Source organism: Rhipicephalus sanguineus, chromosome 4, assembly GCF_013339695.2.
Source record: "Rhipicephalus sanguineus isolate Rsan-2018 chromosome 4, BIME_Rsan_1.4, whole genome shotgun sequence".
Lineage (NCBI taxonomy): Eukaryota > Metazoa > Arthropoda > Arachnida > Ixodida > Ixodidae > Rhipicephalus > Rhipicephalus sanguineus.
In genome coordinates, this window is record NC_051179.1 from 58,350,080 (window position 1) to 58,375,548 (window position 25,469).

At 45.7% G+C, this 25,469-nt stretch overlaps 2 protein-coding genes across 3 annotated transcripts in view; one reads left to right on the forward strand and one right to left on the reverse strand.

Annotated features, from left to right (window-relative positions):
• The window catches only part of LOC119390045 (uncharacterized), a 182,387-nt gene extending 164,220 nt beyond the window's left edge, over nucleotides 1-18,167 (forward strand). The window contains exons 4-12 of one of the 2 annotated variants that reach the window (XM_037657565.2): nucleotides 2,400-2,617; nucleotides 3,740-4,005; nucleotides 5,229-5,531; nucleotides 6,033-6,317; nucleotides 7,252-8,073; nucleotides 8,547-8,679; nucleotides 11,937-12,116; nucleotides 15,623-16,005; nucleotides 17,877-18,167. In XM_037657565.2, the coding sequence (XP_037513493.1) occupies nucleotides 2,400-2,617; nucleotides 3,740-4,005; nucleotides 5,229-5,531; nucleotides 6,033-6,317; nucleotides 7,252-8,073; nucleotides 8,547-8,679; nucleotides 11,937-12,116; nucleotides 15,623-16,005; nucleotides 17,877-17,922 (2,636 nt within the window). In that variant the 3' untranslated portion in view covers nucleotides 17,923-18,167. The remainder of the gene's footprint in view (nucleotides 1-2,399; nucleotides 2,618-3,739; nucleotides 4,006-5,228; nucleotides 5,532-6,032; nucleotides 6,318-7,251; nucleotides 8,074-8,546; nucleotides 8,680-11,936; nucleotides 12,117-15,622; nucleotides 16,006-17,876) is intronic. The other variant, XM_037657566.2, reaches the window with a different exon arrangement.
• A 3,718-nt stretch (nucleotides 18,168-21,885) lies between these two features.
• Nucleotides 21,886-25,469, reverse strand: part of LOC119390046 (uncharacterized) — a 32,458-nt gene continuing 28,874 nt past the window's right edge. Inside the window, exon 4 of the mRNA XM_037657567.2 lies at nucleotides 21,886-25,200. Coding sequence (XP_037513495.1) covers nucleotides 24,921-25,200 — 280 coding nt within the window. The 3' untranslated portion in view covers nucleotides 21,886-24,920. The remainder of the gene's footprint in view (nucleotides 25,201-25,469) is intronic.

Genomic DNA, 25,469 nt, shown 5'->3' on the forward strand with positions numbered 1-25,469 from the left:
TTCAACGACAATGGACGCGTTGCACGAAGTGGGCCATGAGACTGCGAACGAAGGGGGAAACGAAGCGGCATCGACGGCAATCACAGCGAACACCATCGGGCAGGGGCGTAGCCAGAAATTTTTTTCGGGGGGGGGGGGGGGGGTTCACCATACTTTATGTATGTTCGTGCGTGCGTTTGTATGTGTGCGTGCCTATATACGCAAGCAAAATTGAAAAATTTTGGGGGGGGGGGGGTTTGAACCCCCCAACCCCCCCCCCCCCCTTGGCTACGCGCCTGCCATCGGGCATCCTTTCTGGAGGCTCTTTTAGGTCGGAAGTGAATGAAGATTAGATATAAAAGCCATGGTGCGGCGTATATAGGACGACGTCGCGGGAAGCAGGCTATTCCGGCACGTCGCTTATTACGTGATACAGCTTAGCTGCGCCTTTTACGAGCATTTTGCTGCACTGAGTCTGCCATCCTTGACTTATGCACAAGAACAAACAAAAAAATAATAAAGCGAATTTTTCTAACCAGAACTGCTGTAGTTTGTGGTAGTGTAAATTTAATGGAACGAGGCAGGGGTTCAGTAGCTATAAATGCATTATCTTATTTGTTATAAAAGCGGATACTCTACATTAACATCCTCTCAATGCTGGTACTGAGCGAGCGAATGCGGTAAACCGTATGACCTTCACTCAAGTTATGCGCGTATTCTTTAAAAGCAAATAATGTTCTATTGTGTGTTCCATCTAGATTGTACTTCTGTATAATAATTTCTATGCCCTACTTTGGAACACTAAAGGTTATTTTTTCCCCTCTTTTTTGTTTTGCCGGGCGTTAGTTCAAAAATGTTTTTTGTGGATGCTGACCTGAAAACTGCTTCAGAAACTATATATATATATATATATATATATATATATATATATATATATATATATATATATATATATATATATATATATATATATATATATATATATATATTTCCTTCTGTACGAGAGGCGCACTATATTTCGACATTGTGGGTAATTCCACAGAAACCCTGGCCATGACCTCAATTCGTTTTATGACCGCGCAAGTATTCTCGTAATGTGTCACTTACCGTGGTTGCTCTGCGCAATCTTCGCAATTGCGATAGCGCCCGTGATTGACCTACTTTGTCACATGCCAGCGTTTGACGAAATACCGTTCAGATGTGTTCTCTGCAGCGTCGCCTGTATCATTCTCTAAACCAAATAAGCATTAAGAGCAGCTTTTCTTTCTCGATAACGCTGAGAGAGATAAGTACTTAAATTCCACGGAGATTCCGCAGTATACCGAGACGATAACGAGGTGTTGAAGCCTATGCTATGTCGAGCTCGCATGCGATAAGTGTTTGACACTAGGCGCGTCTGTTTGATGAGGAACTTTTGAAGGGGAAAACTGGTGCGAAGCGATATCAGATTTCACGCAGGCAGGACGGGAAAGTCCTCTAGACGGCTTTTGTTTTTTCGCGAATTTCAGTACTCCCGTCTAGATATAACAATGGTGCAACTGCGACATCACACTGTGTAGTACATCTTCATCATTGTGCTCAATCAAAACAAGTGCACTATGCCCCAATCTATCCCCCCCCCCCCTTCGACTACGTCTGATAGACTAAATAGCTCAAAATGTACGACACTAATACTTCGTTCCTGTGGCGTATTTCGAATGAATATTTTGTTTTAAGCGGGTGTGTCATTACAGAGATATTCTGAGGCGACTGAATTCGATTCCTTGAAGAAATGGCATTCCTGCACAGCGTTTCAGCTTCCGCCATTATTATGCAACGCACAAATACGCGCGTTTCCTGACTGCAGTAGTCAAAAGTTTTTGTTATTGAGTTGCAAGTACTAAGCATTAAAAGAAATGCTTTTGCGTGCGCGGTATCTGTTTCGCATGAACGTTATTAATACGTAACCCTTGCAAAATAAACATGAACATGACGTAATATAAACGTGACGTAACCCTACTCAAAATGAAGAAAGAGTTCGCGTCACAGCTTTCCCGACCAGAAACCAGAATGGTCTATGCACAAATCTTCGAGCGACGGCTGGTCCACCTGCCCGCTTCGTCGAGCAGTTGTTTGGCCGCACCACCTGGTGCGCGTGAGCGCCCAAATGGGCATCCTATACGTTACACGTTCCGAAGAAAACTTATACCCGCGAAGGAAACACGTCGTCAATTCAACCGACAAAACGGACAGCCCGGCCGCACGCGCCTGCGATCATGCCGCGTGACAGGACCATAAACTTTGCCGCCTCAGTGCACGCTCGGCATTATATATATGCGTTAGAGGCGTTTTTCTGTACACACACATAAGACCGCGCGGCGCCCTATCTTGGGCCGGTCCGTATAAACGCTGAAATGGCATTTCTCGTTTCCTCCCGGCAGCAGGGTTCGCCTTCAGCCGCGTGGGCCGCAAGACCTGCGTGGGCCCGCACAAGTACTCGCTGCCCCCAACGCCGATCTCGCTGTCCGATGAGCGTCCGAGCCTGGTCGAGTGGCCGCAGCGACTGGCCACGTTCGCCCAGCCGCTCAGACTGCCCGTGACGGACCTGCTGTCGTCGCGGGAGGCTTCGAGGAGCGTTGAGTGTCTCCAGGATAGACGAGTAAGTGCGCTGCATAAGTGCTGTAGTGTTTCTTTCTTTGTTGCGACATAGACTTGCCCATAAGGAGTAATACTTTGTGTGTACATGTGTATAAGATGTGTGTCGTAAGACCGGTGCTGTGTGAAGCGAAGCAGGGTGTGTGGAATCTGTTATCATGTATCCAGTGGTCATAGCTGGTCGTGTCACTGTAGCGAAGGCCGGTTTGCAGGAAGTGCATACTGTGGTTGACATTGAGAAACATGACATATTGCCGCCATGAAGGGAATTGGACACAGCAGTAATAGATAGATGCTTGTAGCAGACACCGAATGTTGAAAAAGCAGAAAAGTGACATTAGGAGAAAATGGGGTGAGAAAGGGGGGGGGGAATCAGCTTTATTGTGTGACCAGGCTTGAAGCCCAAAGCTGGGTGGCCGCCTCAGTCCAGGTAGCCATGGCTCGCTACAGCCGCCCACCAACACACAAGTGGGAGGCCCTGCTGTTGTTGGTTTCCAAGGTCATGCGTCAGCAGCAGGGCCTCCCACTGGTTTTCTAATTGTTCCTTTTCTGGTTCTGCTTCGTTCGGCCCCATAGTGGGGATGACGGTGGTACGTGCGAGTTATTCTTGCACCACAGCGCCATGTGGTGCAACTTTAAATGTGGTGAACTTTAAAAATAATGTTTATTAAAAGACATGAAAAATATCAGAAGAGAGATAAATTTCCTAACACAGTAATCGGCTTGAAGCTTCCATTTTCATGGATCCGCCGCCAAGTAGTGTGCGAAGGGTCGCGGTTTCAATTACCAATGTGGTCACATACAGAATCGGTATGAAATGTGAAAGCATTTGACTGTATTTAAGCTTAAGCGTAGGCTGCAGAAGGAATTAATTAATGTAGGAGGAAAAAGTTAGTTTGGTGTGTACGTTGGAGAACTTCTGCAGGAAATCAGCAGAAGTGTCTGCCCAGCTCTTTCAGATGCGTTTACACACTAATCACACTCAGAAAATTAGACTGTGAAGAATGAAAAAAAAAAAGAAACTTACATTGTGACACTGAAAACTTGAGATTATCGCAGACGCAGTGGTACTTTTTTTTTCAGCAGTTCTGCGGTTAATTGAACTAACATGACTTTGTTTCTGCAGGACGGCGGTTTTTACCAGGAGTGCACGCAGAATGCGACCCCACGCCAGCAGCGATCTCCGCACGAGCGCTCTTTGGGCCCTGTGGTCCGCAAGACGTCTTCCCGCATGTACCGCAGCCGTTCCACTTCAGCTCTGGTCATCGAAGCCTCGCTACACGACGCGGACGTGATGGACCACGATGAGCTGGACACTGCTGTGCTGGCTGTGGCCCATTCGGGTGGCCGATACAGTCGCGACTGCTTCGACGAGGCGGCAGTCATCGATGGGTAAGTGGGCTATATAGTTGAACAGGACATCAGCTTGGGTTAGTTGCTGGGATCTGTTAAACATCGTTTGGAAGGCGCATGTTAAGACATACAAAAAAAAGTGACACGGTACCTTATACATTGCGGTATTCCGAAGAACTGATTGGCAATAATATAGGTCCCTTATACATTTGCCTGAAGCGACTTATAGGCGAGACACCTTTTTCTTGTCACTCTGACTTCGCCCCCCCCCCCCCGCCCTCCTCGTCCCTGCGCAAGCCTATGCCAGGGACGATGGGTAATGGGAACAATGAACACACAATATCTCCAGTTAAATCCCCTTTAAAAAAATTGGCAAAGCTTGCGCTAAGCCGAGCATGGCATGAAACAGCTACACTGGACGAAATCTGAAGACCAATCTGTTTGCTTCTAGCCTGTTTCTAGGCCTTAGCTAGGTGATGCAGGTTGTTTCTAGGTTGCTTATAGGTCGTTGCGAGGCTTTAGCTAGGTGATGCTAGGTTGTTTCTACGTTGATTCTCAGCGCAGAGAGGTTCGAGATAAACCACAGACACTCGCAGACACGACACGGATGTCCAAACTCCAGAGACAGAACCTTGCGCTGAAATCCAACGTTCGCACCTCTCATACATCTACGGGCTGCTCATTCTAGTTGTAGCTAGGCAGAACTAGGTTGTATCTAGGTTGTCGGTAGAGTGGGCCGGTAGCTTGTCGAGTTTACTCTTTGGCTTGGCTCCTTTCCGCATACCCGTTTGATGACGATAGCCTTCTTCTTCAATTTTATTGGACCAGGGGTGAGTAGTGGGATTTACCCCATTTCTGTGGCGTATACCCGTTTATGATGATGATAGTTTCCTCGTGGGCCGCATGGCACATACCCGTAGGCCGCAGAAGTTACGGCTATAGCTTTAACAGCTTGGCTGTTAAAATGTATTTCCCAATGTGTTCACTGGAAAGGAACCGTGCACCCTAACTATAGTGCGTTCTCACATTTAAAGCGATGTTTCTGAATCTTTCTGAGTATGCACTTTGTTGTTAAGAAGCATGGGTTCAAAATTACGGAGTGTAAGAGGTATTGCCGACATTTCTACATTCTTTCTTATAAAATTTTCATGCCGCTCTCCAAGAACTCCGAAATGTATTGTGTGAACAGTGTCCCTCCTTCTCCTCAATAAACAACCCTGCGCACGCCTATGGTTATATGCATAAACCTTTCCTCTTCACAGGGTGTCTGGCTGCAAGGACCTTCCTTGCTCCGAGGAGGCTGGAAGTACCAGCAGTGGTAGCAGCACGACCAGTGGTGGTGGTCCGCCCACCCCGCCGCTCGAGGAAGACGTCGGCGCTCACGGTGCCGGCGACACGGCCAGTCTGGCGAGCTCCACGCAGCACCGCTCGGACGAGTCCGGCTACGAGAGCGACGGCACCAAGAACGGCGGGGAAGACAGCCCCAACGAAGAAGCGCTCGCTACGGCCACTGCAGCCGCCGCTGGTACTGCACCGGCGCCGCACTACCAGCAGCATGCACAGAGGTACGCTGCCCGTTACACTTCACCGCCATACGTTTTTATTTGAAGTGCGAAGCACTTTAGGTGTCCATGCTGTCGTTTCATGTCGTCGCTTGGCGTCGCGCTCTAAGTACTAAAATATGTCAAAAGAGGGCGCTACACGTCAAGTCAATACCAAAATATGTCAAGAGAGAGCACCACTGCATCACAAATGAAGGTTTTCATTACCGCAAACCCAACTCCCCCACACCCACCCCGGCTACGCCTGTGGTTGCTGTTTCTGTTAATGGCTCACAACTACTTCGAGAATCGGCCACGAATCAGCCCTCCCTACCGCTTTCCTCTTTGTCCATTGTATATATATATATGTGCTTATGTGGTTATGTTTCTGTATCGAATAATGACGCCTTTGTCGAAAGTATTTGAAAGTTATTTATCGAAGAACACATGATCGGTCGAGCGCATCCTGTACACGGTCACGTGAGGTGTAGCAACACGCGAGGACAATTTGTTTTCTTCATACAGGCGAATGACTCAGGCCAACGGGACCGTGCAGTCTCCACGCATCGTCGGCACCGAGCCCGCGAGTCACCCCTTGAAAACTGACGTCACATCCACGACCCCCCGCTCAGCGTCGGCGGCGGCGGCGACCACCGCGACCACAACGACGCCGTCCACGGCACCGTCTCAGCGCCGCGCATCGTCCCAGGAAGGCTCCAACGTACAGCGAATCGCAGCCGCGCTTCTGCACAGAATCTCCCTACAGTCTCCAAGTTCTGCATTCAAGGACTCCAGGCAGGACAAGTCCAGGTGAGACAGTCTGCCGGTGGTGCAGGGGTAAATGTGTGCAGTGCATCCAGTGATCATAATAGCATAATAATATATATTAGATCATAATATAGATCAGGGAGCTCTCTATTGTGGCATCTTATGGCGCCTGTCATAACATGTCAGGCTCTGCGATATTAAACAAGTGCACGTGTGCTTGCTTCGATGAGCCAGCACAAGCTTCACATTTTGGAGAGGTAGCAACGATAGCTGTAAAATAGTAACTCTGCATTCATCTTCCATCAGTGACCTAACTAGTTTATGTTATAGTTTAAATAATATTCTTGCATGGCGCAGTTAGTTGCCAGGGAATGACGATAAGCCAGTTAAAAGTGTATTACTACGAATGACACATAAGAAATCACCATTTATTTTATGTACAAGTTAGATTCATCACCCATACATGAACTTAATAGCTAATAGAGGAGTCACCCATAACAACACGCTATCATGGAACAATCACAATAAATAACACTTACGCCTCAGTCTTGAAAATAGTATTCCTTTGGAGGCATGAACTTTATAGAAAGCCTCTTCCAATGTAAAACTGCTATGCTGCCTCTCACTAATTATAGCCCAAGCTGGAATATGCATACATAGCTTGGGATCCGTACACAAAAACTCTCATGAATAGTCTTCCCAGCTTGGACCACCTGTCTGCAGTATTAAATAAATAAATAAATAAATAAATAAATAAATAAATAAATAAATAAATAAATAAATAAATAAATAAATAAATAAATAAATAAATAAGTTGCGCAGTAGCGACTGGGAGTCACGCGAGCGCTGTTGTGTGTAAGCACCATTTTTCACTTTTTCCTAATTCCGTATTGACGTGATAAAATGGCAACACTTTGTGTTATTAGGGAGGAGTTCTCTACATTGCAGCATTCCCATGGTTTCTTTTTTATCGCAGGCTTGAGTCTTCGAAGCAGGACCACAACGTAACGCCGTACGACTGCAAGAGCCTGCGCTGCAAGACGCAATCCCTGTTCTCCGTCCTCCGGTGGGGTGACAACTCGCAGAACGCAACCACGCCAAACAATAGCAGTAATACCAGTAGCAGCAGCTGTGGCAGCCGAGAAGCCCCCGAGTCCAGCCCACGCTCAGAAAGGTCCACGCCTACAAACACCGGCAGCTCCAAGCTGGAGCAGTTTCGGGCCTGGACACTAGACCGCAAGCTGCTGCGCAACCGCTGGAAGAAGTCTTCGTCGACGTCCTCAGAAGGTCGCAGCTGTACATCGTTCGAGTCACCCGTACTGTCCAGGGCGGGCTCGCAAGAACCGCCGTCGCACGACGTAGTGGACAATGCTCACTTGCAGGCGACGGCGCTCAAGAGCGCATCGTCGTGGACTAGCGTGTGCGTTGGCAACAACGATGTAGCGAAGGACAGCGCCAAGGAATGCCGGCTGGGTCGCGCGAGCCTCGGAGATCTGGGGTGCCGCAGTGTCGGGGATGTGTCTGGTGCCGGAGACCTGGGACCGCGCACGTCGAGCAGCAATGACCTGCGGCGGCGTCTGTGGCTAGAGGCGCATCTGGAAGGGGTTTCTACACGGCAGCATCGAGTGAGTGACGCTTCTGTGCGTAGCGCGCCCGACGGGGCGCGGGTGTTGGCTGTGCGCTTGGCTAAGGACTCGAGGGGAGAGCTGGGCGTGTACATCAAGGGCAAGTGCGCTCCCGACGGCACAGTGCTCGGCTACGTAGTCGCCGACTTGGAGCAGGACGGACCAGCAGCCAGGTGAGCAACCATAAACGGGACGGGCCGTAAGCTCATTTGGCGCGTGAGTGTGTGGCATGCCTAGTTTATGGACAGTCGAAGAGTCACAGCTAAGCATATTGATCGAAACACAAGCTGTAAGCCTGCCGTCTGTTTTGATGCAGCGTACTGCAGCTTGTGAAAGATTCGCTCGATTTTGGACGTGTGCGCCAATATGCGTGGCATTAGGACCACAGCTATGCATATTGATCGAAACACAAGCTGTAAGCCTGCCGTCTGTGTTGATGCAGCGTACTGCAGCTTGTGAAATGTTCACTCGATTTTGGACGCGTGCGCCAATACGCGTGGCATTAGGACCCCGCCCCGCTAATTGCGGACCATAGTATGTAGTATTTCGCAGTTCTTTGTCATGTTAACAGTCGTGTGTGCATAAAGACTGCAGTCACGGCTTATATCATTTACGTGCTCATAACCAAATACTGCTTACTGTACAGGAGCGGGCAGCTCCGTAAGGGCGACGAGCTCTTGGTCATCAACGGTCATCAGGTCCAAGGCGTGGAAATCGAGGAGGCACGTCAGCTCCTTGCCACACCAGACCAGGTGGTGCACCTGTTAGTTGCCCGTCAGGTAAGGCTTATTGATGGAAGCTTTTGTACAGATTGCTAGGAATTGTCAAAGCTATCGCCTCTGCGATCATTTTTCAATTTACTGACCAGGCCTATTGTCGAGCCGTCAACAGGAGGCTTGAGAAAACTATCGCTGCTCCGTAGCCCCAGATGCAGTTCATGTAGAATCGATGTCCATTGTTCTCCTGAGCATCGTGCTGAAATGTACCTGCAACGACGTGAATATGTGTCGTTCTCTTGATGTACGCTACGTAAAGGGAACCTTACCACGTCACGTGCAATCCGCGGTTGTGGCTCAACGGTTGTTGCACTTAGCCGGTCAGCACAAAGTCGTGGGTTCGATTCCTACCACGCAAATGAACACGGAGCCTTCCACTAGTGCCGCTTCCATAACTCGTCATCAGGTTAAAAAAAACAATTCAAATTTACGAATAAGACAATGTCGAGCCCCACAGTAATGCCTAAGTGATTGTGGCGTTGTAAATGTATCCCAGAACTATGCAATGTAAAAATGGTGCGGGTGGGAGGCGTTTCGCATTATTTCCCCATCTACTTGCCCTGGCTTAACGCTCAAACGCTCACTGAAAAGTACGGCTCGGAAAGCCTGGGGCAGTCGAACGATAGACATGAACGTTCCCGCTGGTTATGTCCCTCAGTAACAGCCGGAAAATTTTAAAACCTTAGACAAAGACAGGAGCACCAAGTTGCACTGACAGGACACAAACAGCCTTGCAAGGGACTCAGAGCTGTCTTCGCCAGGGGCGTAGCCAGGGGGGGGGGGGGAGGGTTCAACCCCCCCCCGAAATTTTCCTATTTTGCTTGCGTATATAGACACGCACACATACAAAGGCACGCACGAACATACATAAAGTATGGTTGAACCCCCCCCCCCCCCCCCCCCGAAAAAAATTTCTGGCTACGCCCCTGGTCTTCGCCTTTTGTTGAGGGAATGTGACGGAGCCGCCGCAGTAACTTGGTGTCTGACAACGCCAACGAATGCGAGCGGCCGGAAACACGACGCCATCCGAGCCTTGCAACATGCAACGTGGCTGCATTTACTTATTTGGCAATGGCCGCGCATGATCCCTGCGCATATGCGATGTACAATGCAGCACGGGGCCGCAGTGTCCACACGCTACATTGTACGGCAAAGCATGCATGAAAACATGCTTCGCCAATCGTCAGCTCGAGTAGCGCTGACGTTTCGGAGCGGTGAAAATAAACTAAAATAAAATGCAGTCAGCCAAGGTTTGAAGTCCTCCGGAATGAAGTTCATTACAGTCCAAAATTAGCTCGTATGAGATATATTATCCGAGAGCGTTGGGACAAATTTCATAGGTCGGCAGGCATAGTTCATGAGGTCGTGCTGTTGATCAGTCGACTGAAGTGTTCATTTGCATGTTGCAACCAATTGAGATGCACAGACTACAAGTCAATAAAATATGCTCGTCATATAAGTAAAACCTGGATACACTGAACTCGAAAAAGATACGAAATAGTTCGATATATCGATTGCACGAAACAAAGCATGTGCCATTTAAAGCTTAGGAAATAAGCGATTTGTTTCTCCAAGGCCGCGCCGAAGACACAAAAGCTGACCTGTTATCTTTAGTTATTTTAACACGAAAGTGTTTTATGCCGGGGTCCACCACGGCTCCACTGACGCATTTCCGTCACGGATATGACGTTGTAAAACATAAAGACTAACATATGGCAAAGAAAAAACTATAAGAAAAAGATCCGTCACCGGGAGTCGAACTTACGACTTCTCGATCGCCAGCGCGCAGCGCGAAACGACTCCGCCACAGACGACATGATCTCTGCTATGCTAATGGCGAGCTATTTATGTACACCATTTGCCGGTGGCGGTACTCAGAGATCGGCGGTACAGCGTGTTTTCGTTATCACTAGCGAGATGGCGCGAAGGGCTCGAAGAGCGCAGAGCCATGAAGAGCGCGCTTTAAAAGTCGTCCCCACGCGGATTAGCGCGCGCCTCGACAGGGCATGGTCGCTCGTGCGGGCGCTTATCTCGTGATCTCGGTGGTTTGTACGTCTTGCGCTCTGCCTGCAAGTTTTCCTTGAGAGCACGAAGGTTACCTCGCTCACTGCAGTGGCCGCTTTTGCGAAAGGAGCGCGCTGCTCACAGAAATAAGTTACAACTGTGACAGTTCGCGCTCATCCTGTGTATGTTCGTTCCGCGCGTCCTTTGTGCTTGAGCAGCGCATTGCAAGTTTCGAGCGGCTTGCTATTCTTCGCGTAACATTACAATTTGATGCTGTAGCATTCATTCCTTCGCACTTGGGGCGAAAAAATGCACAACAAACGCTCAACTACGTCTGTGAAGACACGTTTCACTTTCGTGTTATACCGATTCCTATGACAGAGGGATCAGCCATGTTTTTAGGGGCGAAGCTCCTCAGGGTGTGGGCCTGTCCCTCCTTTGTAGTATGTAGTATGTAGCCACGCATAGTGGGATGTATCCACTCCATGTGATAAAGATGACGATGACCACTGATGACCATGAAGAATAAGTGCGTTCCAGTATAGTGGAATATACCCACTACACGTGATAACGATGACGATGACGCTGATGACCATGAAGTATAAGCGCGTTCCATGACGATGGTGACTGATGACCATGAAGAATAAGCGCGTTCCAGTATAGTGGAATGTACCCACTACACGTGATAACGATGACGCTGATGACCATGAAGTATAAGCGTGTTGCAGACCACACATTCTCTTTCTGCCATGGATGAAAACAATCGTGAAGGCGCTCTCGCCCTCGAAAGGCAAAACGGCAACGCCGACAATAAACGTTCCCCTGAGCTTAACGTCATATATGAGGACCCCCGCGTTTGTGTGTCAGGTCTTTGTATGATGATCGAGTGGGCAAAATTTACGGGGATTGGTGGTTTACCAGATTACCTCCGGAGCTTCGCCCACTCATCATCATTCACTTCGTGGATATGGCGTGATTTTTTCATCTACGCCTTTTTATGGACCGTGCATGTTATACCGCCGGCCCTTTCGTGTACATATTAAGCATGGCGGTCCTCATCTCAAGTAAACGAACATTATCAGGTAGCCGGCTTCACTACACAGCAGTTAGTGCTCGCTGTTTTTTGTGTTTTGTCACAAGACACAACTGCATTGCAGTGAAGCGGTGGCAGTTTTCAATGCGTGCAGTACAGAGTTACAATTTCGCGCAGAATTTTCGAGGGGGTAATTAAGGTAGTCGATTAATTGTAATTGCAGGAGGAAGGTGAAGAAGATTACAGCGAAGTCCCGCTGGCATCGTCGCCCAACGGAACCTCCCGACTCGCCGAGCCCCACCGAGCTCCAGCCGAGCGGAGGGCCAGCATCTCCCACCCCGGCGCGGCCGCCAACTACAACACCATTCCAGAGGTCTCTGAAGAGGGCGAGAAAGAAAGTCAGGTACGCAACTGTGATCAAATAAGTCATATTTAACTGTACATCTATGATAAAAAAATTGTGAGCCATTCCACTATGTGTTGCTGGATGACCAGCGAAGCTGCTGAGCACACGACACAGAGCTGGTACAGAATTTAGAACTGTAGCTCATCATGCACCGTGCAACTGAATCCCTAATGTCTGTCCAAAAAGTACCTTTTGAACTTAGCGTACGTTGCTGTAAAGTTTGTCATTTGAGCAGCATGCGCTTTTTTGCCACATTATCCGTTCCGTGGCATGCGTCGTCTTGTCTGGCTTGCCGCATGCGCTTGGAGTTTCGTGCTCAATCTTAGTTGGTGTTTGCCGCCCGTGTGTCAAGGTTCTTCATTTTTAGTGGACCGGTGGGGAGTGGTGGAGTTTGCCTAATTTTTGTGGCACATACGTTTTTGTTGACGTACTGGAAAAAAATCGCGGAACCCTACAGTCATATACACCTTCGCCGTGATTTTAAATCGGGCAGCAGATTACACTTCATGCAGAAATCCCAAATATCGTTTTCGAGAAGGACATCGCGAAAAGGATGGCCCGCTTAAGTTTTGGCGTAGTCACGTGATTCGAACCCCGGCGTCGCATGGTTTGTACAGTCACGCTTTACCTCTGTAGGCACACGTTCATTTTTGCACCTTAATAGCCACAGGTGTCACGTAAACGCCGTTTTAGATATCGCCCGCGCCGTGGGTGCGCGGCGGAATTTCCATTTACCCCTCATCTTATGAGCTTAATCAATTATGTGTAGCGAAATTTCATTGATTCTACGAGGCCCGAAGCAACGTATATGAGGTATCGACATCGGTGACGTAACAAACTCCAACATATTTTTTTCTTTGCTCATCCTCGCAAAACCTTTCGCGATCACGCCCAAGGGTGGCTTCGCCTCCTAACAGCGTGCCATTCCGTGAAGTGAGCTGTATGTCAGCGCCAGCTTCGCAGTCACGTTGGCTGGCGACGACAATTGAGTCCGTAGTCTAAGCTGAAACTAAAGCTGCCCAAAGTAATCGAATGTGACAGGACGTCATTTACAATATACGGAAGATACCGCGACAGATTTATTTCGTTCTGATTTATCGTTACTACGAGGCAAATACGCAGCTAAGAAAAAAAAAAACGAAAAAAAAAAACGATGAGCCGCCGCCTAGTTGTCACAGCTACTGCTGATTATGTGATAAATTTGGACGTGATCGGCATCGCACTTCTTTGTTTACCTACCAGGACAATTTACATTGTCGCTTGAAGTAAGTAAACGTCGAACCTTGCAACCCTTAGGAAGCTTTTCGCATAAAGGAGTTTCAAATGCGCAAAGAAAAAAAAAAAGAAAACTCAAATACACCATGTCATGAAGGCGTTATCGTCTTCCCAGTTCTGAGGGTGAAAAAAGATGAATAGGGGGGGGCCTTCGATTCTTGTGTTAATCACGTACTTCCATCAATGAAAGTCCCAATAACCCAATGACCACTTTTTCGGACGTGCCAGGAAATTCGGATGCATTCGCGGACCCCGCCGTGTACATCATAGGACGTCCGAAATTTATGGCGCTGAAACCCTTCGGCGTTCGATTTTTCAGACATTTCGCCTCAGCTGCACGTTGCAAACGGCCTTATGCTACTATCGCCGTCATGTTTATTATCTCGATGCGTCGAACCAGCGTTATCACGCGCCTATCTGCTGACAGATGTAGGGGTTTTCAAAAGTTAGCTTTGCCGCAATGCACATGTGTTGCACGGCCAAGCTTACAGAGACTCGAGAGGAGTCATTGTAACGAGGTATAGTACATACACCGTCACACCCGAGACGCCAGTAAGTCTACTGACAGGCCCTCAAATATTTTTTCTACGTGGTGGGGGTCATATGAGCCCATGATTGCAGTAAAACGGCAGCCATTTTTTCTTTTTTTAGTCTTTTTTTTTTTTGCGGACAAAAACCTGGTCTTTCAAAACGATGTCGCAAACTTTAGGAGAGTCTGAAAAATCTGGCGGTGACCGTATGCCATTACGAAAGGACTACTATTGTATCAATGACAAACTAATTTAGTGTTGAATTCTTTTGTTACTTTGCCAATCGTGTTGCACAGTTGTATCCGGATAGGGATGCTGCTGTAAGAAAATATAGGCTCGTTATTCACGTGCAATGAACAGAACTGGTGCAAAATGAAAGGTGACATAAGTCTCTCTGAACCTAATTTGTCATGCCATGCTTGTAATAATTTACTAGCTTAACTTCTCTCACCACTTCACTGCACTCGGAGGATGCCAAGGATAAGGTGCTTAAAATTATGAAAAAACGATTTGCGCAGTTGGTGATTTCATCGGAATATTACTGGGAGTTGAAGGCACATCCACATTATGGTATGTTGGGGGGATTGTTGCTGAGCTCTCCCGTAAAATTTTCGGAAGCCTTTTCGAGAAGTAACTGAACGTTATCATGGCAGTGAGAGCCCACTGATAGTTCCAACAAAGCCGGAATAACACACTATACTAATGCCATCTGGATGGATGATACAGACTTCCCTGTCGTTGTGTTTAACCGTCACAGTGTTTTGGTGTTGTTCTGAGACAACCAACAAAATGTGCAGTCAGCAAACCTAATACCTTTTATGCACTGAAAATACACGTGTTGTGTTATTTCAGTGCTCATGAATCATTTCATTGCTGCAAAAAACGGGAGCATTGAGAACATAAGGTAATTGCATTCACATCTAGCAAAATATTACCCATGGTAGTTGAACAGCGTAATATGGGAGCAAGAACAAACTAATAAAGCCTTCATTTATCATATATCTAGATAACGTAAGCATTTCATGATAGCATTTTTCGTTTGATATGGTTTTCGATATCTCGAGTGATTTTTTGAGCACATAATGACACCCACACCATTATGCAGTCAGCTGCAGTGGCGGTTCCTGTTGATTGACGTCGCTTTATATTTTGCTCACATACTAACATTAGGGGTTCGTCTGATAAGAGTTTGAACGTATGCTTAAGTAAAGTTGGTTTTGAAACGTTGCCTTCTCTCTATATGTACTCTAGCTTGCCCCATGTTAGAAGAGCCAGGGTAAGGGCCAGTTGGTTGTTCATAGTGTAAACTTTATCGCGCTGACAGTAGACGAAATTACGTTGAAGGAAGGTCACGGGACAACACAAGCGCGTATTGTCCTTCTACGCGTGTTGTCCTTCTACGTGTCCTTCTACGTGTCCTTCTACGTAGCTTTCGTCTACTGTCAGCGCGATAAAGTTTACACTTGCCCCATGTGTTTGCTTTTCGTCCCCATGTTTTTTTCGTGGTGTTTACAATTAGTATGACTAACGGACTAGTCCAGTCAGCCACTTCACTGGGACATCTGCGTTTATTGTCTACAACCTAGCCGTGTTCCCTTAAGCCAGCTACACGCCCTTTTCCCTCCAACATCGCTGCCTTCTTGCCAACGTAGTTCTTTCCTTCCCAGTGTGTGACCATGGTTACTCCTTGTTTTGCAGGCAACACAGCAGTACAGCAGCGGTGTGCTGTGCACACTGCCTCGCCGGCCCCGTCACCGGGACACCGGCTCAGTGGGCAGCGCATCAGGCGTCTCGAGCAGCAGCGAACTGCTCACTGTCACTTTCGTGAAAGGCCCTGGCCGAGGCGCCCTGGGCTTCAGCGTTGTAGGTGGCCGTGACTCGCCTCGCGGGGCCTTGGGCATCTATGTTCGGCGCATCTTCCCCGGAGGCCAGGCTGAGGGTCTGCTCCGTGAGGGTGACCAGCTGCTTTCACTCAACGGCGAGCCTTTCGAGGGCCTTTCACACGCCGAAGCCATCGCCGCTTTCAAGCGCGTCCGCCAGGGCGAGCTTGTGCTCAGGGTGGCTCGTCGGCCCCCAAAGAAGTGAGTTCCTCTCATTTGCCTGAATCGTAAATTGGCACTGTTAACCTGATGCTGATTCACACTTGCCCATTCATATTTTCGTATGTCCTGTACCCGCTCATACTTACAAACACTAGTAGTACTTGTTGCTGGGATCGCTCGTGCATTCTTATTGCAATACAAAAAGGCACGTAACCACCATAGAAAGGAAACGAAACGTAAAAGCGAATCGCTGTTCATTCGCACTTGCTGCATCACTCGCACTCATGCTCATACCTACTCGCAATCACTGGTACTCAGATGCAAAGCAGAATCTCTCCTTTTTTTTTCAGTAATACCCACTCAAGCTCCATTGTACTCCCTTCAATTTAAAAAGCAATTTCTATCCACACCCCTCATTACCGATCAAAGCTGTCTCACTACTATGAAATGAGTGTAGAGCAAGTATTCATCATTCTGCCAACTTACGGCCTGAGTAGACTGTCGTCTTCATCTAGTAACGTTTTTACTCTGCATTTGTCATGTCCTACATTCTTTATGATGCCTTGTAAGTACAGGTGTAACATTCACAGATGAACATTTGATTGGCAGTTCATATCTTCTGCATCCTCATGTTACTTTGTAAGCACGGTAATCACATCTACAGTTCAACTTTCTTTGCTTACTTCACATCTGAACTACCACACAGAATAAGGGTGTTAGGAAGTGAAGTTAGGACATAATACTGCATGAAGATAATACATCTTGGCTAGGGCTTGGCAAATAAGTCATTTGTGAAATGTTAGTCGTAAACACATTTTTAATTATCTGTAATCCACCAATATACTATGTGACACACTGACAGTAATAACAGCAATCTTTACACTTAATCTGCAGAGGGAGAGTAATAGGAATTTTGTAGTTAAAGTTCACAACATGATGCATGCTAGTAATTAATAGAATACAGTAACAGTTGTAATCAACTGCCTATTTCACATACAATAGTTCAATATACCAACTGTTTCACAATATCTGAGCCGAAATTTAACAGACATTATGATGTACTGGTTATACATTTTCTTGTTAGCTATAATTTGACATGGTACACTTGTGGCACCATGTTGAGACAACCATGTGGCATGAATCAGCCACACATATAAGCATAACAACAAATGAGTGCATTAAATCCAAGAAGCAGTCAGTGCTAGACCCATTGAAAGTCTGCCCTAAAACTAAAGAACATTTGCAGCTGACAGTTGCTATATAGAGATGATTGCAATATGACATTGGTGGTAGGTGAATGTGATTCTATATATGTTATGTAAAGTTAATCATGAAGATATTGGTTTGCATGAATATGAGTGTGCTCTGGTCTTGCTGTGACCTGGTTGTGCTCAGTACAATAGTTCAATACACCGAAAAATCGTCTATGGTCTCTGGAGGAATGAAATCATGGGCAGAGAAAATACACTGTTTAGAAAATTAAAAAAAAAGACACCCATAAATTATTACAAAATATTGTATAATGTAGCTCTTGATTAAATATGACACTATTGCTGATTAAAAATACTATTACAGATGAGCCAGTACTGGTTCAAACCTGATGACTAGATAATTGTTATGAAATAGAAGTGGTGTTATCTTTTAGTTTTCATCAGCAGCACAAAACAAAAGAACCGCCCCAAAGCAATTATTGTGAGAACTTGTGTGACAAACCATTCAGTTTTAGTTTTATGGACACTGACCTAGTGCTATGTGCTAATATTACTAATTAACATATTTTAGTACAGTTTCTATATATGTTATGTGTGTTCTAATGTACTACACAGCTATTGCTTTTTACTACAGGCTACTTGATTTCTTTTTCTGCTTTGACATGATTAATAATGATACCTCAAACTTTTTTTTTACAGTTCACAAGTGTCCAAGTCCTGTTGTAACCTGGATAGCATGACATAGAGAAGACACAAGGTTTTTAGAGCATTAACCAGAGTCTCACAACATCTAGTCTGCCTGGACAGTTGCATCTGTGATACCATGTGTGAATGAGTACAGCCCTATTCATCATCTCCCAGCTTCAAGAAAGTTTTGTACAATAGCTTCCCATTATCAGTTTGTGTGCCTCACAATACCAGTGTGTGCTGCTGCTACTATTGTGCTTGCAAACTGATACTATATTAAAGTTAATTAGTTGCCACCCTGAAGTCATGTCATCTTCCTCTTTGTTGCATGGTTATAAACACAGCCATAACCCTCAACATTTCATTCACAATGGGCCACAAAACATTGACATTATTGAATTAATGTAGATTAGAGCAAATACAACTACCCTATTATAGACAGTTCTTAATGGTGGCATGCACAGCCTCCAGCATTTTTTATATCACTCGAGTGCCCACTGCACACAGTATTAGCTCCTTACAGCTGCGATAATCTGGGATACCGACAGTAGTATGTCCTGGTGCACAAAGGTGCGTCCTGCTGCACATACTTCTGCCAGTCTCGCAGAATATCGCCGCTGTAAGGAGATGATACTGCGTGCTGTGACGCTCGAGTGATATAGTTAAATATGCTGGAGGCTGTGCATGCCAGGAAAGCTCCCTTTGACCAGCAATAACCTTTTACTGTATATTTTTCGAATTTGCAAGGAGTTAGATATGTTAGAATAAAACATTTTTGCACTCGTTATCGTTGATACAACCTCAAGAATTTGTAAGGCAAGTTCCTTCACACTTGAGCGTTTTGAGGGACCACTTCTAGATCAATACACTTAAGCAATGTCCCATCATTTGCATGTCATAACAACAGAAGCTTAACTTGAAACCTAGAAAGGTTCAAAACTTGAGATTGTTAGTGTGGCTTCTTGCCATTTATATTGTAGTCTAGACACCATCACTCATGCCATCACTAAAATAGGGTTGAAAAACATGCAGCTACGTTTCTATGTACGATGATGACGATAAAAGCTTTTGCTGAAACCCCGTGCTGCCTCAAAGCACATTTTACACGTTACCAGCTCATAGATGGGCAAATAATCCTTGCCTTAATGTGCACAAGTATGGAATGTTGCAATTCGACAGTGACTTCCTGTTTCCTATTTTGACACACATGAGCATCCTCCACTAGACACCTCACCTCATTAAGACATGTACTGCTTTGTCAGACTTGAAAGTTCATAACGTCACAAAAGTTTGTTGGCTTTTCTATAGGTAAGAATAAGTTAAGTCACAGCTATGAAGGTGAAAAATTTCCAGTTTTGTTTCTTCGAATACGACATGGCTGATTTTGTAGATTTGAAGTAGCACATAGAAACAACAAATGATTTTAAAATATTTTGTAATTTGTGTGACTAAATGAAAAGATTTTAAAAAATCTGCAACGTCTGAGAAACTGCTTGTAGAATATATGGTGTATTTGAAAGAAATAATAAACTGAAACTGAATTGCAGCCAACCGTGCATTTGGTAAAACCCTAAAATCAAATATAGCTTTTCATCGTAAATGGGAAGGGATTAACACGGAAGATCCAAAACTTTGAAAGCTCACAAAAGATCCACTCTTTAACATCCTATTCAATTATTGAATCTGAAAATTTCCTTCACAATATTAAGCTTGTTGGCCCAGTTCTGCCGAAATTGACATCGTGAGGCAGTTCGTTCTGATGTGCAACAGATTGCACTGTTCAGGAACTCTCTTGTTTGAGAAGAGTCTTTATTGCACGGTAAGTGATCGGGATGCAACCTGGCTGACAGCCGACAACTTGGAGAGTTAAATCATGACTTCTGAAACCAAGGTGGTGACAACTGGTTGTAAGCGCAACTGAAGCACGACTGCTTGCAGGCACGCATTGAACGTACCGACAGAACACCGTAGTTTGGCGCTAGCACAGATATGTCCCTGATATACTATATGGCAACCAAATGTTCTGCTATGGCTATAAAATAATAGAACAGATCAATACATGTCAAACAATATACGAGTACGTACAGCAGGCCCGTAGCCAGAAATCTTTTTCGCGGGGGGGGGGGGGGGGCACTTGCTGAAAGCCTTGACTATTTGAGAGAGACGCCTATTTTCATTATTTTCGATAAAACACCATGTGTCATCAAAATTTCGGGGGTGGGGGGGGGGGCAGGCGCCCTTCCCCCTGGCTACGGGCCTGACGTATAGACACCTTTTAGGACAAACATATTACTAGGTTTATGTACTTATTACGAAAACCCGCAGTGTCATATAGGCATTATTGTAGTGGGAGGGGCATCGATAAGCAGCACAATTAGAAAAGTCCACGGGTTCTTGCTTCAAACATTGCTACGAGGCGAGTAGAAGAGTACGAAATATCAAACGCAATTATTAACGAGTTAGAATTTGGGAAAAAAGCAGATTACACTTGCAGTATTCAGGCACGCATGGCAATCAATACGCGCAGCTTTCAGAACAAAGTATAACTGTACTGTAATCGTTACTACAAAGTGCTCAAAGACCATCGGCACTAGGGGCATGTTATGAATAATCGGATAAATGGTATAGTACACGCGTACATCCAGGCTGTCGTGCGCCTACATGGAAATGTACACAGTGAACCGGTCGCACAGAAAGGCGACGTCTTCGGTCACACTCGCCGGCGTTCCGTGTTCACTGTGGGCCACATAACGCTGTTTTCCGTGCCATAAATGCGCCAGTAGTAGTCGTACACTTGGTGCCCCACCTTGCAGCGTTCTCGTTGAGCGTCATCGGAAAGTCCATCAGTAACGAACCTTCCGTGCAGGGAATCCACTGCTGCCCGCCAGACAAACTTTGTGCTTTTTTAGTGTGGCAAATAACGTTGCCGTGACAGATCATGTGTCTCTGCAGAATCTATTGGAATATATAAATACACGTCAGAATGGCTGATTGGGCGAGTTGGTGATTCACGATACTTGAAATACGAACTACACAGGGACACAAGACAGGGGCAAGTGCATACTACCAGCTGAAACTTTATTTGGAAATGAATGACATATATGTACCGACAGATAAATATTTCGTCAGATAAATGTTGCATTTAGCATTTAGCAAGGAGCATTTAGAGCTGATGTTGCCTTGTTCTGCGGCTTCACGGCAATAACATGAATACTGCGGTGAAGCCATGCAGCTGGAAAACTGTTCGAACTCTATGAAATGACTGCAACGACGACTGTAGCATGACGACGCGTATATATTGACTTACACGTAAACCGGGCGTATATGTGTGTGTGATGGCGTTAGCTTAATAACGAGTGTAACCACAATACTACTTATAACGACAATATTTTGCAGACTCTCTTCATGTCCCTTGAGAGCTCTCGCAAAAAAAAAGGAAATATTAAAAAGGCAGCTTGTTCGTCGTTACACCGCCGCCAAAATTTATACCAGACGGGTGTTTGATCTATGCACCACCAGATGGCGCCACATCCCGGGGTCTGTGTGCATGCATTTGTTTTATGTCTTTAATCAAGCCCAGGGCGCCGGTTCATGCCCGCCAGCAACAAAGGGTGAGGTCATCAATCCAATCCAATAACGTTTACGCTCGCAGAAACCAGGCATTCCGCAAAGTTTGCGGGTGAACGAAACTTCTTTAATGAATCTTTTATTGCACACTGTGATGCGAGAACTTATGTACATAAAAAATACCTAAGCGTGATTGTTTGCTTCAAGGCGAACACTCTTGTCTATATGGATTTAATAGTTGCCATAGTTGCCAGATGCACTCTTGCCAGATGCCATAGTTGCCAGATGCATTTTAAACTTGGAGTAGCGAAAACATCTTTTCTTTCGGTGCCGTTGAGTTCCAAATTACAGACGTAATTAGTCCAACTCGACAACTTATCATTTTAACAGAACTTCGACATAGAGCACTTTATACATCAGCAAGCACGCGTGCGGAAAAAAAAATGTAGACAAGTTATTGTTGTTACAACGAAACACAAACTTTTATTTAGTGAAATGCGGACACATACAACTATGTACATGAGACACAGGGTATAGAACAGCGGTATTATTACTGCGAGCACCCGCCCGAAGTCGAATGCGAGCCATCTTTATTTAATGACTTTCCACGACATAACGACATAACAACAGCGCTTCGTTGTGTCCACTGTATGAATTTGGCACCAAATCTTAATACAACGGGACTACACAAGTATGCTTAGAGCGTTAGACGATTTTCTTGCTTTCAGCAAAGACAGGTCGCTTATGTCGTGTTCCCGCACAAGACATGTTTACTTATGGTAATACCCGACAATGATGAGGTCATCGATCGCTGAGAGTCTCGTGGCCGACGCAAAAGTATGGAAACGGTATTGGACACCTTAGGAAAATAGCAGTCAAAAAATATCTTTGCTCAGACGTTCTACTTCCCTTTCGTAGTAGATTGCCAGATACCGCGCGCGTCAACAGACATACAGGATAAAAATAATGCAACATCATTTAGTGTCCCTATACTAGCAAGCTGTTCAGGATGTTAAGAAAGGTCCCTTAAAAGCCTAGCAGCAATTCCATTTTTTAAGAGAGTCAAAGCACACCGCAGTTATGCATAATTTAAGTCTACGTGGAGCGTATACTTCGTCGACCCTGCGCAATGTGGCTATCATGATTTTCAACGAAAGCACACGTAATAACGACGTGCGTTTTCGATAAAAATTTATTATCACAACATTTGTAGTTAAAGCGTGCTCACGCACTAATGTCAAGCTATGTGTCGTTTGCATAACGTTCGGTCGCCCGTCGATACACATCACGCTGTTTGTAAAGCTAGCAACGGCAAAACGAAATTGTGCGTGGACCTGCTTTTCACATGCATCAAACAAAAAGTGTTCAAGGAATATATCTACTATACTCAGTTCTATTTGTGCTTTTATCGAGACTGCTTAGAATAACGTGTAATGATTGCTTATTTCTTTCTAGATAGCCTATGCAAGCCCGAAACCGAGTCCACTGAAGACAATTAGGAATATGTCACAACGTGTATTGCTGGTCTTGGTCAAACCATCCAGCGAATATTTAAAGTGGAATGAGATTTGGCTTGAGAAACCGTTGAGATGCATGTAAATTTCCTGTAATAGACAATCATAGCTCCCTGCATAATTGCTCGTTACAAAGACGTGTGAAGGCCCACATTTTAGTGCGACTGCAGGCTTTGACCGAGAGCGTAGCAATAGTAATACTTAAACGTGACTTATACGGCTATCCAAATGAAGTATAAATGGATGCAGAGTTTGCACATGCGCAGCATAATGTAAAGTTGTGATGCTGCTTTATATAAACCGAAACGTTTCACACGAACAAAAATTATGAGTACCAGCGATTAGCAAAAGATAGCCTAGCAAACACTCATTGCGAATTGAATAACCTGCGTAGTCGTGTTCCTGTTTTTTCCCCTCTTTCTATTAGCTGTATATATCTATCAAAAAGCAACACTTTATTTGCGCACACTAGTATCGTAAGACCTGTTGATTAACCGAAACCTCTTATATTTTATTTCTTGTTTTTGACATATTTTCATTATAATGCTTCTCTTTCATTTAGTGCGGCAAAAAATATTGCTCTATACTCCTAAACGCATGGAGTGTGTCAGATTATTTTGAAACCCACATCCGTCGACACGATCAACAACAACAACAAAAAAAAAGATCTTCTACAGCGCGAAAAGAAATCCAACTGTGTTTGTGAGTGTCACATGGACTATGTACAAACCACAAATAGCATGGGTTTATAGCGAAGCAAACAGCGTCGGACATTTAGTGCGCCGCCAACGACCTTATATGCTTTGGGAAAACCCTTTCTACTCAAGCTATAGGCTCATGTTGAACTCTGGCGTGTTGTACGGCAAGAATGTGTAGTAGTGGGCATGATTTTCTTGCTTGCTGACGCCCATTTCTACCATAAACTAACAAGAAATCAATTATTTGTTTAAATGCTCGAATAGAACCAGTTATATAAACCACACATAACGCCTTTTTTGGGATATTTTAAACCCTGTCTATTGAAAGGTATTAAATAAATAAGAAGCGTGTTAACATGGACTGTGCGCTTTAAGTCGCCTGAAAGTGACGAACTAGCGAATCATGGAAAGGTTATTCCTTGAAATGAAAATGCCTTACGGGATATTTCATGTTGGCTTTACAAGTAGAGCTTGTTATGAAATATTATATCCAGCCGGTGTTTTTAGACAGAGAAGTAGACTTATTTTCCTTGAAATTGCGGAATGTTTGTGGCCAAGTCGGATGCATGCAGAGCACACGCATTGTATACACAGGCGTAAGTGTGGGTGAACCTAGATGTGGCAGATCTCTTACTAGAGAAGTAATGTGAACAGTATAGGATGGAATCATGGTAATAACTACAGGATGGATTTTATTGTAGGCTATTCTGCCATACGTTCTTGTCTTCTGAAAAACAGAATATGAAAAAGAAAACTATCAGTACAGTTGGAACACCTCTTTAGAAATGTTGAATCTGTAGACGTGGTTAGCTAAAGGCTTTGCAATTCGATAGAGGCCGCACATGTCGTTTGAACCTTCCCAATGAGCGAATAACGATGGGCTTTTAAAGGTACGGTAGGTGTTTTACGCCTGTCGCAAGAGCTCGACTTTCCTGTACACATTCTCTGGCATTTTGCCATAGGAACGAAGTCACGTCTACAACTACGGTGATGGCACACAAGTTTCAGACTTCGGTCTGCCGCTGTACGTGATGTGGCGTAGTGGCAGCAATGTTTTGTTTCCGTGCCACAAAAACAGGACATTTGACCCCCCCCCCCTTCTAGTAATCTTCCCCGTTCCACCCCTGCTGTCCGTTAGTGTACAAGCACTTCCAACCCTTCGCTTTCTGACGTATGTATAGTGTAGTCCTACGCTGTTTGCTTCGCTGTGTGCGCCTCCCCAGCCAACGTACTAGCTGGCATATTCTACCAATTGCGTCAGTTCAGGCAAGCACCGCTCAAAGCACAGGCACTTTCACGGCGAGGACGCCAAAGAACACAAGGAGCAACGTGGAGACGACTGTCGATGCCGCACCCGTCGAGTCCTCCGGTGGATCTTGCAGCCGGACGGCGTACACGACCGCACCGGGTGAAGGTTGTAGCTTGAGCGGCGCTGGCTCGCCGTATGTCCACTGCTTGACCATGGCTGGAGCTGTCGGTTTCTTCGACGAGGAAGACGACGAGCCGTGGTTCTTGCACGTGGTCGGCCAGGCGCGGCTTGTCACCTCCTGGCCACTCCTGTTGAAGAGGAGGTAATGTGTGCGCGTTACACACGTCTGCATCATGAGGACCAACTCTGCTCCGCTAAAATAACATGTGTCACGAACAAGCAGCGTTTTGTCAAGCCTTAAAGATAGCAGCGAACAATTTCTCGCGCGTGATTGCCAAGTCATCCATGTCTTTCTAAATAAGCAATAGGCGTCAGGCACCGTTATTCACTATGGTTTGTGGACTTTGTATATAACTGGCAGAATGCAACACGGTATTACTATTGGCGGAAGACCAAA